Source organism: Aphanomyces astaci, assembly GCF_000520075.1.
Source record: "Aphanomyces astaci strain APO3 unplaced genomic scaffold supercont1.9, whole genome shotgun sequence".
Lineage (NCBI taxonomy): Eukaryota > Oomycota > Saprolegniomycetes > Saprolegniales > Verrucalvaceae > Aphanomyces > Aphanomyces astaci.
This window is the reverse complement of record NW_009798272.1, coordinates 674532-693810: the sequence shown is the minus strand read 5'-3', so window position 1 is coordinate 693810 and position 19279 is coordinate 674532. Positions and strand designations below refer to the sequence as shown.

General features: G+C 49.7%; 10 protein-coding genes across 12 annotated transcripts; 2 read left to right on the top strand and 8 right to left on the bottom strand.

Moving 5' to 3' along the window:
* Positions 1-5: 5 nt before the first annotated feature.
* Positions 6-1881, top strand: H257_05048 (hypothetical protein). Its single transcript, XM_009829765.1, has 2 exons — positions 6-966; positions 1631-1881. Exons 1-2 carry the CDS (start codon positions 61-63, stop codon positions 1835-1837), a joined length of 1113 nt encoding a protein of 370 aa, XP_009828067.1. The 5' UTR covers positions 6-60; the 3' UTR covers positions 1838-1881.
* Positions 7-2757, bottom strand: H257_05047 (peptide deformylase). Its single transcript, XM_009829764.1, has 5 exons — positions 2561-2757; positions 2433-2517; positions 2161-2375; positions 2024-2077; positions 7-1964 (listed from the first exon to the last, which is right to left on the bottom strand). Exons 1-5 carry the CDS (start codon positions 2711-2713, stop codon positions 1893-1895), a joined length of 579 nt encoding a protein of 192 aa, XP_009828066.1. The 5' UTR covers positions 2714-2757; the 3' UTR covers positions 7-1892.
* Positions 2758-3213: 456 nt separating this feature from the next.
* Positions 3214-6126, bottom strand: H257_05046. Of its 2 annotated transcripts, XM_009829763.1 has the most exons (7): positions 5656-6126; positions 5401-5605; positions 5156-5352; positions 4340-4535; positions 4114-4259; positions 3835-4066; positions 3214-3764 (listed from the first exon to the last, which is right to left on the bottom strand). In XM_009829763.1, the coding sequence occupies exons 1-7, from the start codon at positions 6087-6089 to the stop codon at positions 3612-3614; spliced, it is 1563 nt and encodes a 520-aa protein (XP_009828065.1). In that variant the 5' UTR covers positions 6090-6126; the 3' UTR covers positions 3214-3611. The 2 variants fall into 2 exon arrangements, with proteins under 2 accessions (XP_009828065.1, XP_009828064.1); XM_009829762.1 differs by having other exon boundaries at positions 5156-5605.
* Positions 6127-6402: 276 nt separating this feature from the next.
* On the bottom strand, positions 6403-8619 carry H257_05045. 2 transcript variants are annotated; one of them, XM_009829760.1, is made up of 7 exons: positions 8361-8619; positions 7984-8316; positions 7696-7942; positions 7396-7574; positions 7242-7340; positions 6857-7199; positions 6403-6804 (listed from the first exon to the last, which is right to left on the bottom strand). In XM_009829760.1, the coding sequence occupies exons 1-7, from the start codon at positions 8547-8549 to the stop codon at positions 6470-6472; spliced, it is 1725 nt and encodes a 574-aa protein (XP_009828062.1). In that variant the 5' UTR covers positions 8550-8619; the 3' UTR covers positions 6403-6469. The 2 variants fall into 2 exon arrangements, with proteins under 2 accessions (XP_009828062.1, XP_009828063.1); XM_009829761.1 differs by having other exon boundaries at positions 6403-7199.
* Positions 8620-8864: 245 nt separating this feature from the next.
* Positions 8865-10795, bottom strand: H257_05044 (hypothetical protein; the record flags this gene model as incomplete). The annotated part of the gene is made up of 6 exons (XM_009829759.1): positions 8865-8940; positions 8990-9069; positions 9147-9221; positions 9377-9415; positions 10370-10447; positions 10754-10795. The coding sequence occupies 6 exons, from the start codon at positions 10793-10795 to the stop codon at positions 8865-8867; spliced, it is 390 nt and encodes a 129-aa protein (XP_009828061.1).
* Positions 10796-11592: 797 nt separating this feature from the next.
* H257_05043 (hypothetical protein) lies at positions 11593-11844 on the bottom strand (the record flags this gene model as incomplete). Its single annotated transcript, XM_009829758.1, has 1 exon — positions 11593-11844. One exon carries the CDS (start codon positions 11842-11844, stop codon positions 11593-11595), a length of 252 nt encoding a protein of 83 aa, XP_009828060.1.
* A 91-nt stretch (positions 11845-11935) lies between these two features.
* On the bottom strand, positions 11936-12550 carry H257_05042 (hypothetical protein; the record flags this gene model as incomplete). The annotated part of the gene is made up of 1 exon (XM_009829757.1): positions 11936-12550. The coding sequence occupies one exon, from the start codon at positions 12548-12550 to the stop codon at positions 11936-11938; it is 615 nt and encodes a 204-aa protein (XP_009828059.1).
* Positions 12551-13223: 673 nt separating this feature from the next.
* Positions 13224-16256, top strand: H257_05041 (hypothetical protein). Its single transcript, XM_009829756.1, has 9 exons — positions 13224-13592; positions 13637-13745; positions 13797-13833; positions 13898-14100; positions 14160-14331; positions 14857-15139; positions 15241-15376; positions 15493-15584; positions 15932-16256. The coding sequence occupies exons 1-9, from the start codon at positions 13266-13268 to the stop codon at positions 16088-16090; spliced, it is 1518 nt and encodes a 505-aa protein (XP_009828058.1). The 5' UTR covers positions 13224-13265; the 3' UTR covers positions 16091-16256.
* Positions 16099-17332, bottom strand: H257_05040 (hypothetical protein; the record flags this gene model as incomplete). The annotated part of the gene is made up of 4 exons (XM_009829755.1): positions 16099-16155; positions 16256-16339; positions 16406-16453; positions 16517-17332. 4 exons carry the CDS (start codon positions 17330-17332, stop codon positions 16099-16101), a joined length of 1005 nt encoding a protein of 334 aa, XP_009828057.1.
* Positions 17333-17424: 92 nt separating this feature from the next.
* H257_05039 (hypothetical protein) lies at positions 17425-18519 on the bottom strand. Its single transcript, XM_009829754.1, has one exon. The coding sequence runs from the start codon at positions 18433-18435 to the stop codon at positions 17512-17514; it is 924 nt and encodes a 307-aa protein (XP_009828056.1). The 5' UTR covers positions 18436-18519; the 3' UTR covers positions 17425-17511.
* Positions 18520-19279: the final 760 nt, after the last annotated feature.

The following is a 19279-nucleotide window of genomic DNA, read 5'->3' as shown; positions in this document are numbered from 1 at the left end:
AGTGATCTCACTGTTCGTGTGCCGCCCGCTCAACCGCCCCCTGGAACCAACCTCTGCACGATGCAACGCCGGCATAGCGGAGTAAATCCAGATCAGCTACCGCATGAGAATCATCAGGTGAACAGTCCACGCGCGAGTATGCCACGAAAGAACTCGATGCCGGCAGGTGAGTCGAGTCGGTCGTCGGACCACCGGACGTCGGCGTCGCCAAGCGGCGGTGGAGGCGGCAGAGGAAGACGCTACAACCGATGGACTCTGGTCGTTGTGTCTGGCCTCTTGGCGTTCTTCGTGCTGTCGGAACTCCGGTATCAACAAGGATGCGACGTGAGCGAGTCGTTTTCCCGACACACGTCGCGCATCGGCGGGATCACCCTGTCTGTCCTTGACAAGGTGAATGTGATACACTGGCTTGCGTTTGGGACTTTGATGGAAGCGCTGCTTCTCGCCAATGCCAAGGGCGACGCCGGCACGCTCCTGGCCGCGGCGAAATCATCCGTCGGGCGGCGGCCGCCACCCCTCGACATGGACTTCCACGTATCCACGGTCGAGATCGCCGTGGACACAACGTCGATGGACGATACTGCGTTCTGGCACATCGTGACCGAGCTAGAAGCCAACCATCTGCACGTTCACTTCGACCCGTCGCAACGAATGATGCGCATCTTCGATAAGGACGAGTCGTTTGACCCGACTGCCCTCCCCAACAAGTACATCCCGTCGTGGTGCGTCTCCGAGCCGTACCACGCAGGCCAGCCGCACGCCATGCTCTGGTTTGTCCATCGAGACACCAAGGCCGCGACGTACAGCGTCAAGCAGGACGGAACCAACCGCCGCCGCGTATTCGCCGAGCAAGACGTGGTGCCATTGAAGCACCTCGACTTCCTCGGGCGGGTGGTGGCCGTACCTGCTAACGCCCAAAAGGTCGTCGCGCAAGAGTTTGCGAAAGAACTCCACGATGGCATTGTGGTACGATGATATATACTTACTGTATGTACTACTACTATATTGTCAGTGAAATTTGGACTTTACTGTTTCGAGTCAGGTTTCTAGCTTCTTCAATGTATACATTTGGGTCACATTTGAAGCTTCTTCAATGTCTATATGAGGAATATTTTTTGAATTGATTCTAATCGATGATTGGATGACATTTCTCGTTGTGCACTACTTTGATTGGCTAGAACATTCTCAATACTTTTGGCATTCGATTCTACTCGAAAAGTCCAAATATAATCGGATTTGACCATATTATGTCGGTGGATTGCTTGGTATTCCTGAGTTTGCCCTGCTCTGGTGGTTCAGCCATCCCAATGTCTGGCTTGCTTGGGACAGTAAGTAGTAGCTTGTGAAATGGGCTCCATGATGACGTTATCACTCAATACCATTGCATGGCCTTCCTGTTTATGGGGATACCATCACTATCATGGTGGCGTGACGTCTGTGATACAGTCCACCAAGCTCCCTAGTACCAACATACGTAGTCATCGATCTTCCTACTCGTTCGAGTATACATGATAATCATCTCCACGTGTTCTATGCGATGATGTTCATGTGATGTTGCTTGGCTGCGTGATGGCCTGATTGGAGATGAAAGTACAGCCCATATGTAGTACATCCTAACTGTGTCGCATAGATCAAGGGACGGAGTCAATGTGTTGAAGAGTTGGTTCGTGGTGATGCCTTCTTCCAAGCCGAGTCGTCCCGGTGGTTGTGGCTGGGCTTGTTTGGGTTGACCACCCTGGCGGTGTACAAAGGTCTCTTTGCACTTTATGACGTGGCAGCACCAGCGCCGTCGAAACTGCGGAGTTTGACTGACACAGACCACAAAGCGTTTGTGTAATATATATTTTTTAAAAATATTAAAAAACACATGAATACCCCACAGATGATGATGATTAGTCGTCTTTAAGGAGCATTTGGAGGTCCAAGTAGTCTCGGCTGCGGAATTCATCGTCGTGGATCAACGTCTGTCGATGCAACAGTGAGCGACGGCAGACAACAATCGACGAAGGAGGGGGCTACGTACCGACATGTCGATCTTGTCGAGGAACATGACGCCATCCAAGTGGTCCAGTTCATGCTACAGTGCCGTAAACATCATGGAGGAGTGGGTGGAACGAATCGACATGAGGATGGGTGGGTGGGTGGATGGATGATAGATACCTGGAATACGCGCGCGTGGAGGTTGGCGAGCGTTCGGTTTTCAATCTTGCGGCCGTCCAGTGTCGTGTACGTGACGTCAATCACTTCGGCTCGCGACACGACGCCTTGGTACCCAGGGAAACTCAAGCATCCTTCAAAGTCCTTGGTCACGGCGGCCGACTTGGAGTTGATCACGGGGTTGATCACTGCTTCGTACGTGAACGGCGTGTCGTCGTCTACGACACCACATATACACGGTGACGATGCGTTACAGAGACCGAATGCGACATTACCTTGAGGGATGGATTCAATCATGAGGAAGAAGCGTTGGTTCACGCCAACTTGAGGACCTGCAAGACCGAGCCCTTGGTGTTCGCCCTAAAAAGCATCACAAGCCATGTCGTGGACTGGGTGAACTTACCACAATGCTCTTCATCGCCTTGACGACTGGCGCGATCTGCATGACGTCCTTCACATCACGCGACACAGTGCGCAGCGCGGCATTGCCCAGGTATACCAAGCGATGCATGTCCACAGCGCGCACTTTTTTCTTTCGGAACACTTTTCTGCCCATGCCAGTCGATTATCCGGATATCCGGTTACACGTTCGAGACCGAGAGGTTGATTTGGCAAATGATCCAACAAGCAAGCCATCGGATTGTTGGCGAGAGACGTGACGACATTGCAGTCGGCGCATTGAGAGACGAGTTAGCAGTCCGAGTCATCCAATAGTTATGAGCCTCAACGATTGAGGGAACGGTGATAGGAGGTACAGTACGTACTACCTCCTATCACCGTAACGTTAAGCTCGTGCATTGGATCGTTAGCTACCAGTAGGAAATGCCAGAGTCGACACTTTTAGCTTTTCAGTCTACAGTATGTACACTTGGTTACGTTTGTGAAGATCCAACAGTACTAGTGGCGGTCGTGCCTCGTAGTTTTGGGCTGTTATGGCTGGAGTACACCTCAGTTTTGCAGAGCTTTAGGTAGTAGCTACGTGTTTTTAGTTAGCTACCTAACGTTATATTACATGCTCTTGTTGTACAAGTTGACAAAAATAGCGTGAAATTATTGGAGGAATCTAGATTTCATATTGAAAGAACGAAGCCATTAGCCAGGAGGCGCCACGTCTAACGCTACTGTATCGTGGGCGGAGGACTGTCTGGCTGGACAGCTGCATACTTCCTGGGGACCTTGCCTTTGACCTTGCCTGTCAAGCTTTTAACATTGTCACACATGTACGTCGGAGACTGACGACGACATTGCAGGGTTTGTCGAAGGAGCTGGTCACACAACCCCCCCGCCCGATGCTGAATAAATACCACCCATCATGTCTTGAGATGTGTTCTTTGGTGTTGATATTTATTTAAAAGTGGTGAGATCGTTTCAAAGCCGTCCATCCAGACCCCCCATCCAGCACCACCCTCTTGTGTTGTACCGGTCCTGCGGCGGCTCGTCTGCTTGATCGCCATCTAATTCGAAAGCAATCCGTTGTCCACGTCGCCCAAAATGTTTTTCAAAAAGTTTTCCGTCACGCGCGTGTAGTTGATTATGTCGGACCGGTCCATCTTGTCCAATGGTTTCTCAGCCAAGCCGGTCAAATGTTCAGTGTTTTTCTCCAAATCCTACGCCACAAATCCAATCAATTTACGCAAACCACCAATTAGAAGCACACTATTTATGGCTTGCATGTACCTCTTGCAAATGCTCAAACAGGTCCTTCTCCTTGCCCTGGGGCAAATAGTACGCGTACACGTACGAAAACTTGAGCACGCGGCGGCACGCGATGAGCGTCTCGATCGCAGCGTTGAGAAACCCCACGTCCATGTACGACCCGTTCGCTTCCGCTTCAAACTCGGCCATGCGTCGGTCCGTGTCGTCCCGCTTGCGCGCGGCAAACTTGCCGGCTTCGGCGTGGTTGGCAAACCTACCATTCAGTCATTCTTGACTCCCACTGGAGCGTTCGAAACAAACCGTTGGTAGTAGTGAAGGTATCGGTCCAATTCGGCTTTGGCGCGGGCGGCGTCCGTGTCAGACGGGACCGTATCTGGGTCGTACCGATTGCATTTGTAGTACCCGCCCGTGTTGGCGTTGTGGTTGGACCAGACATCCATGCACGTCTACAACATACCACCAATATCATATTAGTCGGATTCCATCAGTCGAATGTCATCCCAGACATATATATATGTATTTGTACCCAGCAAAACTCGTATTTGCAACTGCGGCACGTCATGTGGTTGCACCCCTGGTTCTTCTCGATGCGGATCGAGCACTTGGGGCACTTTTTCGTGTTGGCGAGGATCCAGTTGGCGGTTTCGCTCTCGTTTTTGCACTTTTCCTGCCACGTGGCCAACTGATCGCATGTCACGGGCATGTGTGCTTCGTCTCCGCAGCTACAATAACATCATCATCATCCTCGTCCCGTCAAGATTGAAAGACTCCATGGACCAGTCGAGAGTAGACATACTCATGTATATATATATTTCACAGGGAGTACATATCTGACTGTATATATATATATAAACGGATTCACTTTGAACATCCTTACGTCTATACAAAGATCCAGTCGCGAGACAGGTCACAGATATTCAAACGAGTATATATATATATATATATATTCAAACTGAATTCATATATATATATGTCAGTGTGCAACGGGAAAGGATTACAACAGGTAGGTACATCAACACTACTATTACTACTACGTAGTAATAAATCATATTCACTTTTGAATAGATATATTGATTCGAGACTACATATCTGTTGATGTGAATATCAACATAGTGGTGGTTCCTACTTCCAAAACACACATATTGTCCAATCGATTCGAAACTTCAGCAGAATAAATCGATGAAAGAACCGCCTGAGCCAATCAAATCACGTCATGTTGAATATATTCTGCCAATCCAAACGTCCGCATTGGGCAAAACCACATATATACTAATCTTTGTATCGCTATTTGGCGAAATCACTCTCATATTGCACAATATGACCGTACGTACGTACAACATACCGCAAGCAAAAGAGACACCCGCACACACACGACACGGTCATGAGTCCGCCAGAGGACGCGATCGCCTTGTCGCAGCCAGGGGACGGACACCACTTGACAGTTTTGTTGATGTCGACAAACGATCGCAGGAGGTACTCCTGGAAGCGCATGTAGTCCTTCTTGGGCAGCAGTTTTTGGAAAATGGAGTCGCTCACCCGCTGACGAATTCGGGTTAAGATATTTCTTGAGATAGATGTTGTGTGCACCTCGGAGCATCCATGCTGCGGACAAGTGGTTGTGATGCACCCCGGGCCTTCTTGGATCTTGATCTGCAAGTACGGCACCCAACAGTCGACGCAAAAGAAGTGCTTGCACCCGAGCGCCACAAGCTGAGACGTCTCGTCTTCGCAGCAGATCGCGCATCTCCTCTTCACGTCCTTGCTCTCTTCCTCTTCGCCCGTACTCAATGCCCTGGACACGCCATGAGATGGGAATATGCGGATTCTTGCGACACATCCTACCCTGCCGCTTGGCTGACCCCCGTGGGATCGCTGCAGTACCGATCCATGAGTTGTTCCTTGTTCCAGAAGAAGTAGCGCAGCAACAAGCTTGCTTTCGCCTTGGGAAGGGACAGGATGTTCGCGACATCGGCAATCAGTGCGTTCTGCTGGGTCGCCAACGACGTTGGCGAAATCACCTGGTACTGTGCTGCGGCTGCCGATCCGATGTTGGTATTCACTTTGAGGGCAGTCGTCCTAGTCTTCGATTCGGTCTTGGACCTCTTCGACTTGCTCTCGTCCGCAGCTCCTTCGTCGGATGAATACTGATAGGACGACGTATCGCTTGCGTAGTCATATTCCTCATCGTCATCGACGTCTAAATCCACATCGTCGACGCTATGAAGCTCATGTTCCAGCTCCATCTCCACTTGTTGATCCGACACAGCATGACTCATCTCCCTTTCGTGGAACTTTTCTGGCGTTCCTGAAAATGCGATTCTCCCAGAAACTCACTTGCTTTTTATATCGGAATATGATGTCGACGTTAAACCGTTAAAGTAGTTTAACGGATCTTCCAAAATTAGGTTTAATTGCACCTTCGATACATTCGTGTTCCTCCGCACTGTAAATTTCAAGAGGATCTGCTTCTCTTGATACTGACTTGGGTGTACCAAGGGCCCACGACGAATCTGACGTACTGTATCTACCGTACCGGTAGCTGATGCCGGGTTCCTAATGTTAGGGAGAATATATAAACCAAAGGCAAAGAAAAAACATAATCGCGTTTATCTATAAAACGTATCGTATCCGCTTAAGTACGCATGGGATTCCAACGTTACAATGCACCAGTAGCGGCAAGGCCATGCCGCGTTCCGTAGACGAGGTACATGATGGATGCGAGCAGAACCCATCCGGCCATCATCAGAACAGTATAGCCTGGCATTTGTACGACGAGCAGCCAGTTGAAGTAGATCGCAATGCAGGGCACATACGGCACGGCCGGGCAACGGAACAAGCCCTTGCCTTCGTCGCCTAGGTCTTCATCCTCAAAGTGGGTCGGGTGGTTGACCACCAGGATCGCCGTCACTGCCATCATCAGCACCGAGCACGCAGCAGCCACAAAGACTCCCGCCGACGTCATGTAGTTTGCATATGCTTCGGCGCCTCGACCTAACCATGTTCATATGATGATCTCTAGCGTTCATTGACCATTATCACGTACTTGTGGCAACGATCGGAGCGATAGCGCCATGCTGCCAATGTAATGCACTGAGGAACGACGTGAGACCAAACAGTGTCAGCACAAATGGGAGCTGCAGCCGCCATTTTCCCACGCGAAGCTGCGGACTACCTTGGCCATACCGCACGACAAGGAGCGACAGGTTGGTCATGTTGAACGCGAGCAAAATGCCTAGCGAGATGAAGTTCCACAGCACTTGGAACTCAACAAACGTCGCAAACGTAATGAGCACCACCCCCGCCACGAACGTCCCCACTCGGGGGTTGCCCGACGCGTCCAGGCGGCCAAACAGCGGCGGCAACAGCCCATCCTTGGCCATCGCACACTATTTCATGTTCAGACAACTCCCGCTAAAGTACTTTTGTACCTGAACTCGGGGCTGCGCGAGAAACCCGATCAAAATACCCACGGGCATCGTCAGCACTTCGCCCGTCTCAACGATGGGGCTGGCCCAGTAGTACCCGACCTACACGAAAGTCAATTTGAACTTGAGTTTGACCTTGAATTAGTGTGGTTCGTACCGATTTGAATGCCTCACCATACGATTCCTGGACGTCGATAAGGTCATACCGCTGCATGCCGACCACCGACAGCGTCGCGAGCACTGAAAGGAGGGCGGCGCCGACGACTGTGCCCAGCACCGCGCGAGGAATGTTCTTGCGGGGGTTCATTGCTTCTCCCGCCAGGCAGCACACTTCGTCTACATTCGATCGATCGAGTAGTAGGTAAGTGTACTATATATATATATATACGTCGTAGTATACGAGGAACCCAACACATATTAAATATTAATAATATCGGAGATTGTGTTTTGTTCGTACCGTAACCAATGTACCCGTAAAAGCTTGCGCTCGCCCCGACCATGACCCCTGGCCACCCAAACACGACTTGGCCGGTGGCGGCGTTGACCGTGGACGGCGGCAAGAACGGATCCATGTACTCGACGTGGAATTGCGTGAGTCCTGCGATGATGATGAACAGCACGACTGCAATCTTGGTAACTGTGATGGCGTTGATGAGTCGCTTGCCGATGGCCATGCCGCCCAACACCACGAGGACGCACGCGGTCTAGAAATGATCAATGGAGGAAGGAACGAATGGAAGGCTACCATGAGAAAGCACGCGTAGAGATCGATGGACGTGCCCGGAGGCTTCATCCACGTTGGGCCGTCGACGTCGAACATGAGCTTCATCCACACGACAAACTTGGCGCTCCATGCGCGGGCATTCCCAGCACATGCGATACCGTATTCGAGGGTTAAGAGAAACCCGGCAATCACCGCGGGGTACTCGCCGAGGGCGTGGTACGCATACGCGTACGTACTTCCGTGCGTAGGAATCAAACCAGACAGCTCCATGAAGGCGCACCCTGTGAGGACACACCCCAGGCCCGCGAAAATCCAGCTCAGCACTGCTGCTGGACCGGCGTAACATCGAGCGATCTACGCACGTTGGATGAGATGGAAGGTATCGTTAGAGGACGGACCAAGCCTGCGGTGGCAAACACCCCGCTGCCCACGGTTCCACCGATCCCAATCATGAGCAAGTCGAACAGCGACAGCGATCGAACATGCACGTCCCGATGGATCTCATCTTGCAGCTGAGCCAAGGACTTCCTGAAGAAGGCGCGGGACAGGAATGACGACTGCCGCGGCGCCAATCCTGCCTTTTCCATCGCGTAGTACACAACCTTCCAACACTCGAACGTTTGACCTCAAACATGCACCACGTTTAATGTATTACACGGGTCAGTTTTAACATTAGAGCACCTGTATTTTGAAGTTAAACCTAAACACGCACCAAATTGTACAACATTATGCACCTATTTGACTAAATGAATTTCCGGATAATCTATGTCGACTACGGATAACATAACTTGTGGATTGTGTGTGTTGTGTGAGGATGCGTGCTGTAGTTTCGAGGAGACTGACAGCGACGATCACTTCGTTCGCTATCGAGACCTACGATATATGTCATGCGATGCATATGATCACCCCCGCAATGCGTGAGACTGTGGCTGCCAAGTGAGCAATTGGATGGAGCCCCACGGCATTGTCCCCAAGAGTCTACCGACAACATGCATATCTCGTCACGCCAAGCCACCTCCGATCGTACCGCAGTAGTAACCACGCCTGTTGTTCGTCTATGGGGAACTTGCCCATCGTTCGTATCGCGAGCAGCTGAAAGTAGAGCGACTATATCATCATAATTGCATCGTTAAAGACACCGTTGTGTTCGCTGCATTGCCAAAATGCCAAAATCCATGATATACACTCACGCGCCGCAGAATCGCCATGAACATGACCGCACGACGAACGAGCTTCGCCTTGGTCAGAAAGCTCCCCGTCTTCAGTATCACATTAGAGATTCATGCGATACTGAAGTCGGCGAGCTTTCAAACATCTCCATATCACGTGTTGAGATACAGTACCCTCTCAAGTGATGTTGTGTAAGTATCGCAGTATGTCAATGTGCTGTATCGAATATCGTCTTGGGCTCGACATGGTGGAGAATCACATCTTCGCCAAAGAAGTCGTCCATCTGCAGCACCCGTCGACCATATGCGCCACGAGCCCTGTCAAGATGTCAAGCATTATTATTATTATTACTTCGAAGTATTAGTTACGCTACATATATATATATATGTAGCGTACCTTGGAATAATGTGCATTTAGTTGGAAGTTTCGACTCTGGGGAGGGACTCAAGGGGCCCATGGAGCAGAAACGTATCCTCTGTAAGAGCTCTTACGGAGGATACGTTTCTGCTTCCATGGGCCCCTTGAGTCCCCCCCCCAGAGCATAAAGTGTACCCAAACTAATGAATATATATATTTGACAAGTGCAGACCATTTGAATCCACTCGCCCGCTGTATAGACACACAGTTCCCCTTGTAATCCTGGCGACAAATACCTAGTTTCCATGGTATTATCAACGTTATTAGTTGCCACACAATATGCAAGTTAAAAGGAGCCGTGGTTGCTATATATATATATATATATACCCCAAGACTCGGGCGAAGTGTTTGTGCAAGAACAGGTCGCGACTGTGCAAAACAATTCGCGCAATCGGACTGTCATACTGTAGTTCGAGGAATCGACTCCTTGTCAATGTATAACGTTCAAATGGCCCTACAAATGTGTAAAATACAACATATCTGCCTTAATACAGTATAATATATATAGCAGTAGTTGCCATTTGATGGTTGAATTCCGTGGTCGACTCGTCCAAACTAGAGACCAATCCGCACACAGACCCGACAATTAGCCAAGTAAATCATTCCTTCGAAATGTACTGCACATGACTGAATAATTCGGTCATTTGTTAGATCCTACAGAACGAATACGCGCCACACCCAATGGTCATACTTAGCATTTCGTAGAGTTTGTTCACCAAGGGCAATGGACTGAGCACCGTCAAGGTACTGCTGATCTCTCTGGCTTGGTTTAGTTGATCATGATCTTATGGGGTTCTCATCGTGATGGTCGTTGGAATACCCAGAGCTCATTCGGGTCGTTCGCAAACTCGCGGGGGTCTTCCAAGCGACTTGCATCCTGGCCAGATGGAATGCCATGCTGGGGTTACCCATCGCATTGTCTCAACTGGGCAAATACGCCCTTGTGATGGTACATGGGATAAATATATTTTTAGGTTTTAACTATAGATTTATTGAAGTTCTATTGTATAAGGTGGTGCTGGCCCTTTGCATGTGTGTGGGCGACGGTGCCGCAATTCGAAGCGCAAGAGAATGGCACAGCGTACAACTCGTCCTTTGCCAGTGACAACGCTGCTTCGCAATACATCGCCGCCCTCTGCTGGTACAAATATTATATATATTTTAGCCACCATCCTCCTCCGAATCAACGGGTTGCTCAGCGTACCTTTGTAAGGCTGTCGTTGCCGATGCGACTGCCGATGCTCATGCTTGCGTCGTGAAGTATGCTGCATAATCAGGGGTTGTCTTCCCGGAGTTTCTGTATTTCTTATCGCTTTTCATGACCTGGTGCATGAGGCTGGCTTTCGGCACCGAGTCCTCTATCTTTCGTATGGCTAGCCTCGCCTACAATAGGCCAACACCACACTATGACGCCACTGGTACTATGTTGTAGCGGTCGATGTGCTGGAAGCGAGCCGCCGCGTGTTCGATAGTGCGGCGAAGTGGCGACACAGTGGTATGGGACCAGAGGTAGGGAAAATACTATTTTTACTTATTCCAGTGATCGAGCAATAAATTATACTTACTTGTTGTATGTGTGGTTCAGGGTTACTTTTTCCAATTCGAGACCACCCTGAATGAATAATTCATTCAGCCACACAGGATGAATAATTTATTCGAATAATTCAAACAAAACCTCTCATTATCAATGTAGCAAACCTTCCCTCCAATACATTTGCGGCAACTTAAAGTAAACCCTACCCGCTGAAAACTATTTATTTCCAGAGGCTTGCGCATTTTTCGTCGAATGGTAATTGACTGAACCAAACTCTTCTGCATTATGATTGGGTATACAATTCGAGACTTTCGTGCGTTTCTATAGTGAAGTGCAATGAACTTTTAATAAAAAATTCCAGTCACGAGTTTCGAAGATCCATGGCTAAAACACAAAAATCGACGTATCTCGGCCCACAGTACGCCCCAAGCGATTTGGAGACCGTTTTTGAGCTCAGATCAAACTGCAGTTTTTGTGATTAATATACAAAACAACTTCCTACAAGTAGGCTACTCATCCTGTGCTACTCCTTCCATGACACTCTTGACGTCGTCGATACCCCAAAGAAAGGCGTTGGAATGAAGGAACATTTGTTCTTCGAAGTTGGACGGCAGCATACTCTGACAGCGGTCCGTCAAAGCCCATTTCGTCACTGAAAACAGGCGCTCGCACATGTTCGAGGTCGGTCGGAGGAACCGGCAGTCCATGAACCCTCTGCAAGACTGCTGCATCTTGCGCCGCTTCTTTGCACGAGACGCCATCGACATGCAATCAGCATCGGACTTCCGTCGTCGTCTGGATGATGTTGGTCAGTTTCTTCATGATTGCGTTGACGGCCACGAGCAACTCTTCCTATTCCGCCAGTACATCGCCAACGAACAAGTTGAAGCGGTGGGACGCGCAGCCAATCATAGGGGCATCGGCAGTGCGAGCAAAGGCACGGTTTGTCGAGCAGTTGTCACCAATCAACGCCACCACATTCCCGCGGTCCTTGGCGTACACGCCCAAAACAAAGTTAAGGTACTGAACATGTGCCGCTGCGCTCAGCGAGTCCTCTTCGTTCATTGGCGACATTGCCAAGAGAACCTTCTCGTACCCTCGGTGGTAATTATTGGGAAAGGTAGCGAACATAGCGACGTAGTGAGTCGAGCCGCTGGTCCATCCGTCATAGACGATTGCAAACGACTCGGGTAGCGTCTCGGATATCTTGCTTTCCATCCAGCGACACATGGCATGCTTCCATTTCATGAGTGGCTTCACGCTGATGGTCCCCAGAGTGGTAAAACGCCGGGCTATGTCGTTCTCACAGAATGAAAACGGCATCAGAGACGCCGTAATCCATGTCAGCCAGCCATGGACTGCTTGCACTGGCTTGGGGGTGGACGACGCGATTACACTTTGTTGGGTAGCTGGGTCCAAGGCGTCGAAGTGAACGAACTCGGGGTGCTCGCGTTCAATATGCGACATCAAATTGCTGTAGCCACTTCTATTTTGAGTCCGGTGTTTGCCGCACTTGCACACCCAAACGGAAATTCCTGGCGAGGTGCGTGTGAAATAGAACACTGCAAGGGGCTTGCCGCGGAGACGGTCGTGGTGCGTGGACATCAGAATTTGAATTGTTTTGATATTGAGCTGTTTATCGAGACTTTAATGACTGGTTCAGGACATTTCGAGGAAATGAATGGTAATGTGAATAATTCTGTGATAATGAATAATTGATTCATTTCTAGAGGCACCTCGCTAAACTTATTCGGACTTGGTCTCCAGCAAATAACTTATTCTCTCACCCAACCCAGTCAGAATAAATTATTCTATTTAAATAACTAAATAATTCGTGATAAAAATTACTTTTTCCCTACCTCTGTATGGGACGATGGGTGTCGAGGCTACTTAGCGCTACGCTACAAGCTAACGTCAATGAATTTTAAATACCCTATACAGAGTTGTTTAGGGTATTTCGTGGTTTTTCCTTCACGTCTTCTTTATTACTTACAAGTACGAGCAAAATATTAAATTGGATCGAATATTATTTTAAAGGCTATTAAATACCCTATACAGCGTTATTTAGGGTATTTCGTGGTTTTACGAGCAAAATATTAAATTGGATCGAATATTATTATAATACTATATTTCGAACGTAGCATTATTGCACCAGTGGAGCGAAAACTCTACCTTTTCGTGCATGTTGAGGCTGCGCGTGACGAAGGCTGCGCTCGAGAAGATAATAACGATGCCGAGACGACGAACCTCAAGCCTGCCAATCCATGGAACTAGCGCAGTTCCCTGTCAACAACCAGCATCAGTGCCCTCGTCTGCGGACCACCCACTGCCGCAACAGCAGCACTCAAAATCCACGCCGTTGGTGTCGGCGGCGTGGAAACCTCCTCGAAAAGAGGAAGGACAACTAGACAACGACGCCATAGACGATCCACGCGGTGGACCATTGAAGCTGGATGACCTGCAGCTGAACGTCCTTGCGAAATCGGATGCGTTTCTCGTGCTCAACAAGGTACACAGCGTCCTTACTTGCGGTGAATCACCTGACATCGATAGAACCCCGACGTCCGTCTCGACGGTGACTTCAACGTCACGATTGAAAAGGCCATGCATCGTGACTATCCCGAGATTGCCAAGTTCCGTTGGATCCATCAACTGGACTTTGGTACGCCAACTTGATGTTGCCGTTGCTCACAAGGACGTGATCGGTCTGTAGCAACGTCTGGCGTCATGTGTGTCGGCCTCACGAAAGAGTACGCTCGTCTCCATCTTGGTCGCGGCGAGTGTTCTCACGCGATCGTCCATGATACTCTGCAGGTCCACGGCGGCAGCGAGCGGTCTCTTTGCCAAAAAGTGCGCCGAGAAGGAGTACTTGGCGCTGGTTCACGGCACGATGCCATTCACTCCACCCCGTGGCCACAAATGTTGTACGCTGTCACGGGTACCCGACTTCATCCACGACAAGGACCACCCGAAGGTGATCCTACAGCACCAGCACAAGTTCACCAAGCAGTTCAAAGGCACGTGCCCATGATCGTACAACCGTTGCTGCGATCGTTTCACAGCAAGTTGCTTGTAGGGCCACGCACCGGTCCGTCCCTGTTTGCCATGGACCAAGGGGTGCTTCGGCGGAAACTCGCGGCTGCTGGCACCGCCACCACCATAGCCGACGCTACGTTTTTGGGTAAAAAGTGGAACGATTTATGCGACAACGTTCAGAAAACGTACTTTGATCGCGCCGCCGCCGACAAGTACGACCAGTGGCGCCAGAGTCTCTCTTTTACCCAAAATTTGGCTGACTTTTGTGCTAAGATTCGCCAAATCTATCGGTTGATTATTCTTTGTACTATATTGTATGGAAAAACGTGTCCTGTGGCGATTGATATCACACTAATTAAATTCTCACACTAATTTGACGTTGAGGACGGTTTCCTGCAATCGGATTGGCTAAATATGGCTGCCGATGATTCTTGTGTACATGTATTTGATTGGTTCGATTTATTCTCCATGTTGCTCCAGTTTAGTAGAAACACAGTACAATATTGTACTTTCGAGTGACATTTCATTGTGTTGTGGTTTCTCGTTGGAATTGAAATCGATTTGATTGGCTACTTGAGATGAGCTCAAAATTATTAGCCAATCAAAACCTTCTAAATGAAATTCAACCAATCAGATCTATTGCGGATCGGTTTGGTCGGCGCGATTCGATTGCACCCCCTCCCCAAATTTGTATCAAATCGACAATATATACAGTACATACAGTAACAAGGCTGTAGACTTCGTTTTGACGCCCAAGTGAAGGCGATGGAAGCGGAGACGCTACCCGTCCATGTGCGCTATGACTTGCCCCTGCTGCAGCCCCACGCGTTTGCCGCTGGACCCATCGGCACTTCCGCGTCCTCCCGCCCCCGATCCATGTCGGATCTCTCTTGTCCATCCAAACGCAGCCGACTCAACAACATGGCCTCCACTAGCGAACCCATGGGTTATATCTTTGACGATTCCATCTCACCTTCGACCACAAACTCGTTTCAAATGGAAATATCCCCCAATGGCAAAGTATGAAAAATCCTATTTCTTGGATGTAGTACATACTTGGCTAGACATAATATATATTTGTAATATATTTATGTGTGTGGTGAATGTATGTCGTGATGTAGATATCGACGACGGTGGCGTTTGTGCTGGGCCACGGGGTGGTGGAAGGACATCCGGTGACCAAAGTCCTCTTGCGGCCACTGAGCGGACGCCGCCACCAGCTTCGCTTGCATCTTAGCCATCACGGATACCCCATTGGTACATACATTATTGTACACGTATTAAGTAATCATTGTTAGTTGAGAACATCAACTACAGATGTACTATATCTATATATTAGAGGTTGAATCAATCGAGACTGAAGACCGTTGTAGTGGGCGACGTAACGTATGGCAGCGACGACGACTTGGCTCCGCGTATGATGCTCCATGCATGGAAACTGAACTTGCGCTTTCCGCCCGATCAAGTAACTATTCACAAAATGTCGTTCTTTTGCTACAAACACTGCCATTATTATTATTATCGTTATATATCAAAAGTATTATTACTATTAATAGTATTGATTTGGTACGAAATTCCAGACTCTATTCAATCAAATCACGCCAACCATATCATCGCTGATTGGCTCCACTATTTTTCTTTTGACTTTTTGCGGAATCGGGAAAGCCAATCAAATGTCGCGGCGAGATTTGTGATCGGGTTTACGAATCGCGAAAAATTCGGAAATTTGTGTATTTATAGCAAATTCATAATATTGCAAAGTGCGAGCATTCATTGCTTATTAATTACTTCGAACTCATGGTAATATTGTAGCAACACATGTACGGGTCGACGTATTTCCAATCGCCGGATCCGTTTGAGTCGATGGTTAAGACCCCCATGTTGTCCACAGTGCAATGGACGGTACAGCCACCTCCCGTCCTTCGACACCATCATGCTGCCACGTCATCGAAGAAGAAGAAAGCGTTGTAGAGCATACATTAAGCCAACTGGTCCAAAATGGTTTGCACGTCCATGGTAGATGGATGCAGCGAGCCCTAATAACAAAATAGTGTGGGTAGTACGACTTGCATTGACATCACAAGCTGAATATGGACACATGCATGGGAGTAGTGGAGTAAATATATATATATATACCAAAGCATCCGTGTAAATACTGAATGCGCTCTCAATCGCTGCCTTGGCCGAGTCGTGGTCGTTCATGTAAAAACTCAGCAGTCCCTACACGTCATACATTCATAAGTTTCCAGCTCGACACACTAAGAAGCATCGGAAGCAGATTCGTACCACGGTATACTGCACCTCGCCAGTGGCAATGTGGGTATCGCCTAGAATCTACCACCCCCGCCTCGTCACATTGCTGTTTCCTATATATCTGTATTGGCAAATCAACTGTACCTTGGTTCTGGTCGATAGCACTTGCTTTAGCATGGCCAAGCCTTCGTGGTAGATGCGTTCAGTGTTTGGGCTTGCGGTGTCCTTCGCAGCATGTGCCGGCAACGCGGACGAAGGACCGGGGTGGATGGTGCCATTGGATGCTCCCACAACGTCCCTGCCGCCGTCGTCGTCGTCGTCATCGTGACCACCCCGTTGGCGCCGCGTCGCCGCGGCCAAGTGCTTGAACCAAATTTCCACCACCTTGTCGTACATCCCGAGCGCCTCTTCAGTTCGAAACATCTTTTGAAAGATCGCGCCAAGGGTAAAGTACAAAGTCGACGTTTGAATGTGCTCGGGGCCGTGGATTACCGAAGCGTAGTACGCGCCGTTGGCTGCTTGTTTCACGGCTTCGTCAAACTGCTCGCATTCACAGTGGTACCGTCCAAACAACTTGCACACCACCGCGCGATGCACGAGCGTCTTGGGCTCGTTGGCAGCGTCGTCCTCGGCCGCCTTGACGATGTTCCAAATGCACAGCGCGAGCACCTCCTCCACTTGGTTCATGTGGCTCAGCTCAAGCCCCACTTCAGCCATGCACAAGTAGTACGGCACAAGACTGAGCGCACTCTTCCCATACACTCCCACGGCATCCTTGATGCACTCGACGATGGTAGCATATGCCCCTTGAAAGTCCTTGGCTATCATTTGACTTTCACATCGCGCCTTGGCACTGACCAGCGCCGCTTCGTTCCCAGATTGGAGCACACTGGCGTGGACGGGTCCAGATGATGACGCCGTCGTGAGCTCTTGGTTGTGCTTGGTAGGGGATACCGTCATGTTTCGGCGGCGACTAGACGATGATGGAAACTTCTTGTTGTCAATTGAAACCGCCAATGATGACTTTATCCGGAGTAACCGGTTGATAAAGTACCCAGGGTAACCGTTCGTTTGACAGTTACATAAATGAAGTGCATTTGGTGGATATTCGTAGGTCGCATGAGCGTAACGAAGTTAATCTACATCGTCGAGGCGACGATGACCCGAGCTTCGACGCTCTTGCGGAAGACGCCTGGGGACGAGACACTACGCGGGTCGAAGAAGGACGTGTGCGGCGTGCGGCCTTGGCTGTCCTTCGAGTCGTAGTTCTTGATCACGAGAACCTCTGAATGTGTCATCGAACTCCAGTACCACCACTGAACGGTCGGGTCGTATGTCATAAGAGACATGGCTCCAATGTTGCCATGAGCGAGCCTAGTCTCGGAATCCAGCAGCGCTGTCGGCGGACAGGTTCGCGCATCTGCCAGTGCCAGTGGCCAGTCCAACACTTTGGGCACTAGAGGTTGCCACACGCTCAAAATGCGCACGCGAAGGCGGCCGCTTTGGATGTCGTTTTGGATGTCGGGTGGGAACTTGGTGAGGAACGATGCGCCGGACGTGGGGGTGTGGTCGATGTGAATTAACGGAGATGGCCGTCGTTGGCTGTGTGCCGAGTTGTGCGGATTTGAGCAGCGTGTCATTGTTGTGAAGATCGATAGGCTTTCAGTAGATGGAATGAGTCCACGCACCACCGCATCCACGTGTGCCGTGACGAGTCTGAGTGTGTCTTCGACCAAGTCTGCGATCTCTCCATGCTCATCGAGCAGGTCCGTTGCCAAAGAAGGCACGTTTCCAAGTGGCACGAAGCCATGGAGGTCCAAGTCAAACGCACACTCTTGCCCACGCATGTCGAGTAACTCCACGACGTGTGGTGTGCTGACGATGTTGCCCATAGGTCCTGAAAATCTAGCTCTCTGCGGACCAAACGTCGAGTAAGGAAGGCCTCCGTCACTACTATGGGAGTAGAAATTCAGCGCCACTTGCAGTGTTCCGCCAACATGGCTCGCCCTAGTGTGACCCTTGAGTTCGTCACCCTTGAGTTTGTCGTCGTTGTTCGGCAACATCGGGGCCTGACTGCGAACGAGCAATTCACAGTCCACGACACACTGGCAGTGTGTCTTGTGCCACTGCTTACTGTTAAGCTGGCGTTATCGTTACTGCTGTGAATCTCTACAACCTCGCTACAACCACGCCGCGACATTTGATTGGCTAACATATAAGGACGTGGATATGCAAATTATACCCAATCAGCGATAAGAAATACAATCAAATGTCTCGGCGAGGTCAGTGCGAAAAAATGGAAAACTGTGTGAGATTCGATTATGACGTACAGTACATGCGACAGCGTTTGAAGGAGTTAAGGACCGATACGACTTCCAATATCAGTTGGTAGACGTCGACGAAGACTCATCGTAACGGGACTGCGGATGCGCTTCTAGTCAAGCGGCTCATGCTGGGGATCGAGGTCAAGAACCGTCGAGGTGTCCCATCAGGGTCAAGCGTTGGGCCAACTTACAGTATGAGTGCCAGACTTAAAACCCTTCGGCACTGCTACCCCATGAGCTTATCGACAGACCTGAAAAACCACTGGGAGTTTACCTGGTTCAAGACGATCATATGTGACGGCAAGTGTGGTGATCAAGTACCCAAAGCACGCGGTGCATTTCATTGTGGCAGCGGTGGCGTAACGGAATCATGCGCCGTTTTCAGTTCCATTCATTACCCCTCCGATGAGAAAGCTCCGCGTGGACGACTTCTTGTCCATGCTGAGCGATGACGCCGACTAGGTCATGGAGCAGTGGGAGTTGATGGCGGACGAAGTGGAGCCCCAGTTCTTGACACATCAACAGAAGAAATACGTGCAACGCCTGGTGCAGTCGATGTTTTGTCATGCCCACTTGTACAGTC

Coding starts and splice junctions, on each gene's coding strand:
- H257_05041 (XM_009829756.1), top strand. CDS start 13,266: ATGTTGAGGCTGCGCGTGACGAAGGCTGCGCTCGAGAAGATAATAACG. Junction 15,377..15,492: donor CCATCACGGATACCCCATTG/GTACATACATTA, acceptor AGACCGTTGTAG/TGGGCGACGTAACGTATGGC. Junction 15,585..15,931: donor TGCGCTTTCCGCCCGATCAA/GTAACTATTCAC, acceptor GTAATATTGTAG/CAACACATGTACGGGTCGAC.
- H257_05045 (XM_009829760.1), bottom strand. CDS start 8,549: ATGGAAAAGGCAGGATTGGCGCCGCGGCAGTCGTCATTCCTGTCCCGC. Junction 7,575..7,695: donor TTACGGGTACATTGGTTACG/GTACGAACAAAA, acceptor GATCGAATGTAG/ACGAAGTGTGCTGCCTGGCG. Junction 7,341..7,395: donor ATGGTGAGGCATTCAAATCG/GTACGAACCACA, acceptor ACTTTCGTGTAG/GTCGGGTACTACTGGGCCAG.
- H257_05048 (XM_009829765.1), top strand. CDS start 61: ATGCAACGCCGGCATAGCGGAGTAAATCCAGATCAGCTACCGCATGAG. Junction 967..1,630: donor AACTCCACGATGGCATTGTG/GTACGATGATAT, acceptor TGTGTCGCATAG/ATCAAGGGACGGAGTCAATG.
- H257_05039 (XM_009829754.1), bottom strand. CDS start 18,435: ATGTTGCCGAACAACGACGACAAACTCAAGGGTGACGAACTCAAGGGT.
- H257_05046 (XM_009829762.1), bottom strand. CDS start 6,089: ATGAGTCATGCTGTGTCGGATCAACAAGTGGAGATGGAGCTGGAACAT. Junction 5,606..5,655: donor GGGGTCAGCCAAGCGGCAGG/GTAGGATGTGTC, acceptor TGGCGTGTCCAG/GGCATTGAGTACGGGCGAAG. Junction 3,765..3,834: donor TGTTTGAGCATTTGCAAGAG/GTACATGCAAGC, acceptor TTTGTGGCGTAG/GATTTGGAGAAAAACACTGA.
- H257_05047 (XM_009829764.1), bottom strand. CDS start 2,713: ATGGGCAGAAAAGTGTTCCGAAAGAAAAAAGTGCGCGCTGTGGACATG. Junction 2,376..2,432: donor GATTGAATCCATCCCTCAAG/GTAATGTCGCAT, acceptor GTGGTGTCGTAG/ACGACGACACGCCGTTCACG. Junction 1,965..2,023: donor TCGACAAGATCGACATGTCG/GTACGTAGCCCC, acceptor TTGCATCGACAG/ACGTTGATCCACGACGATGA.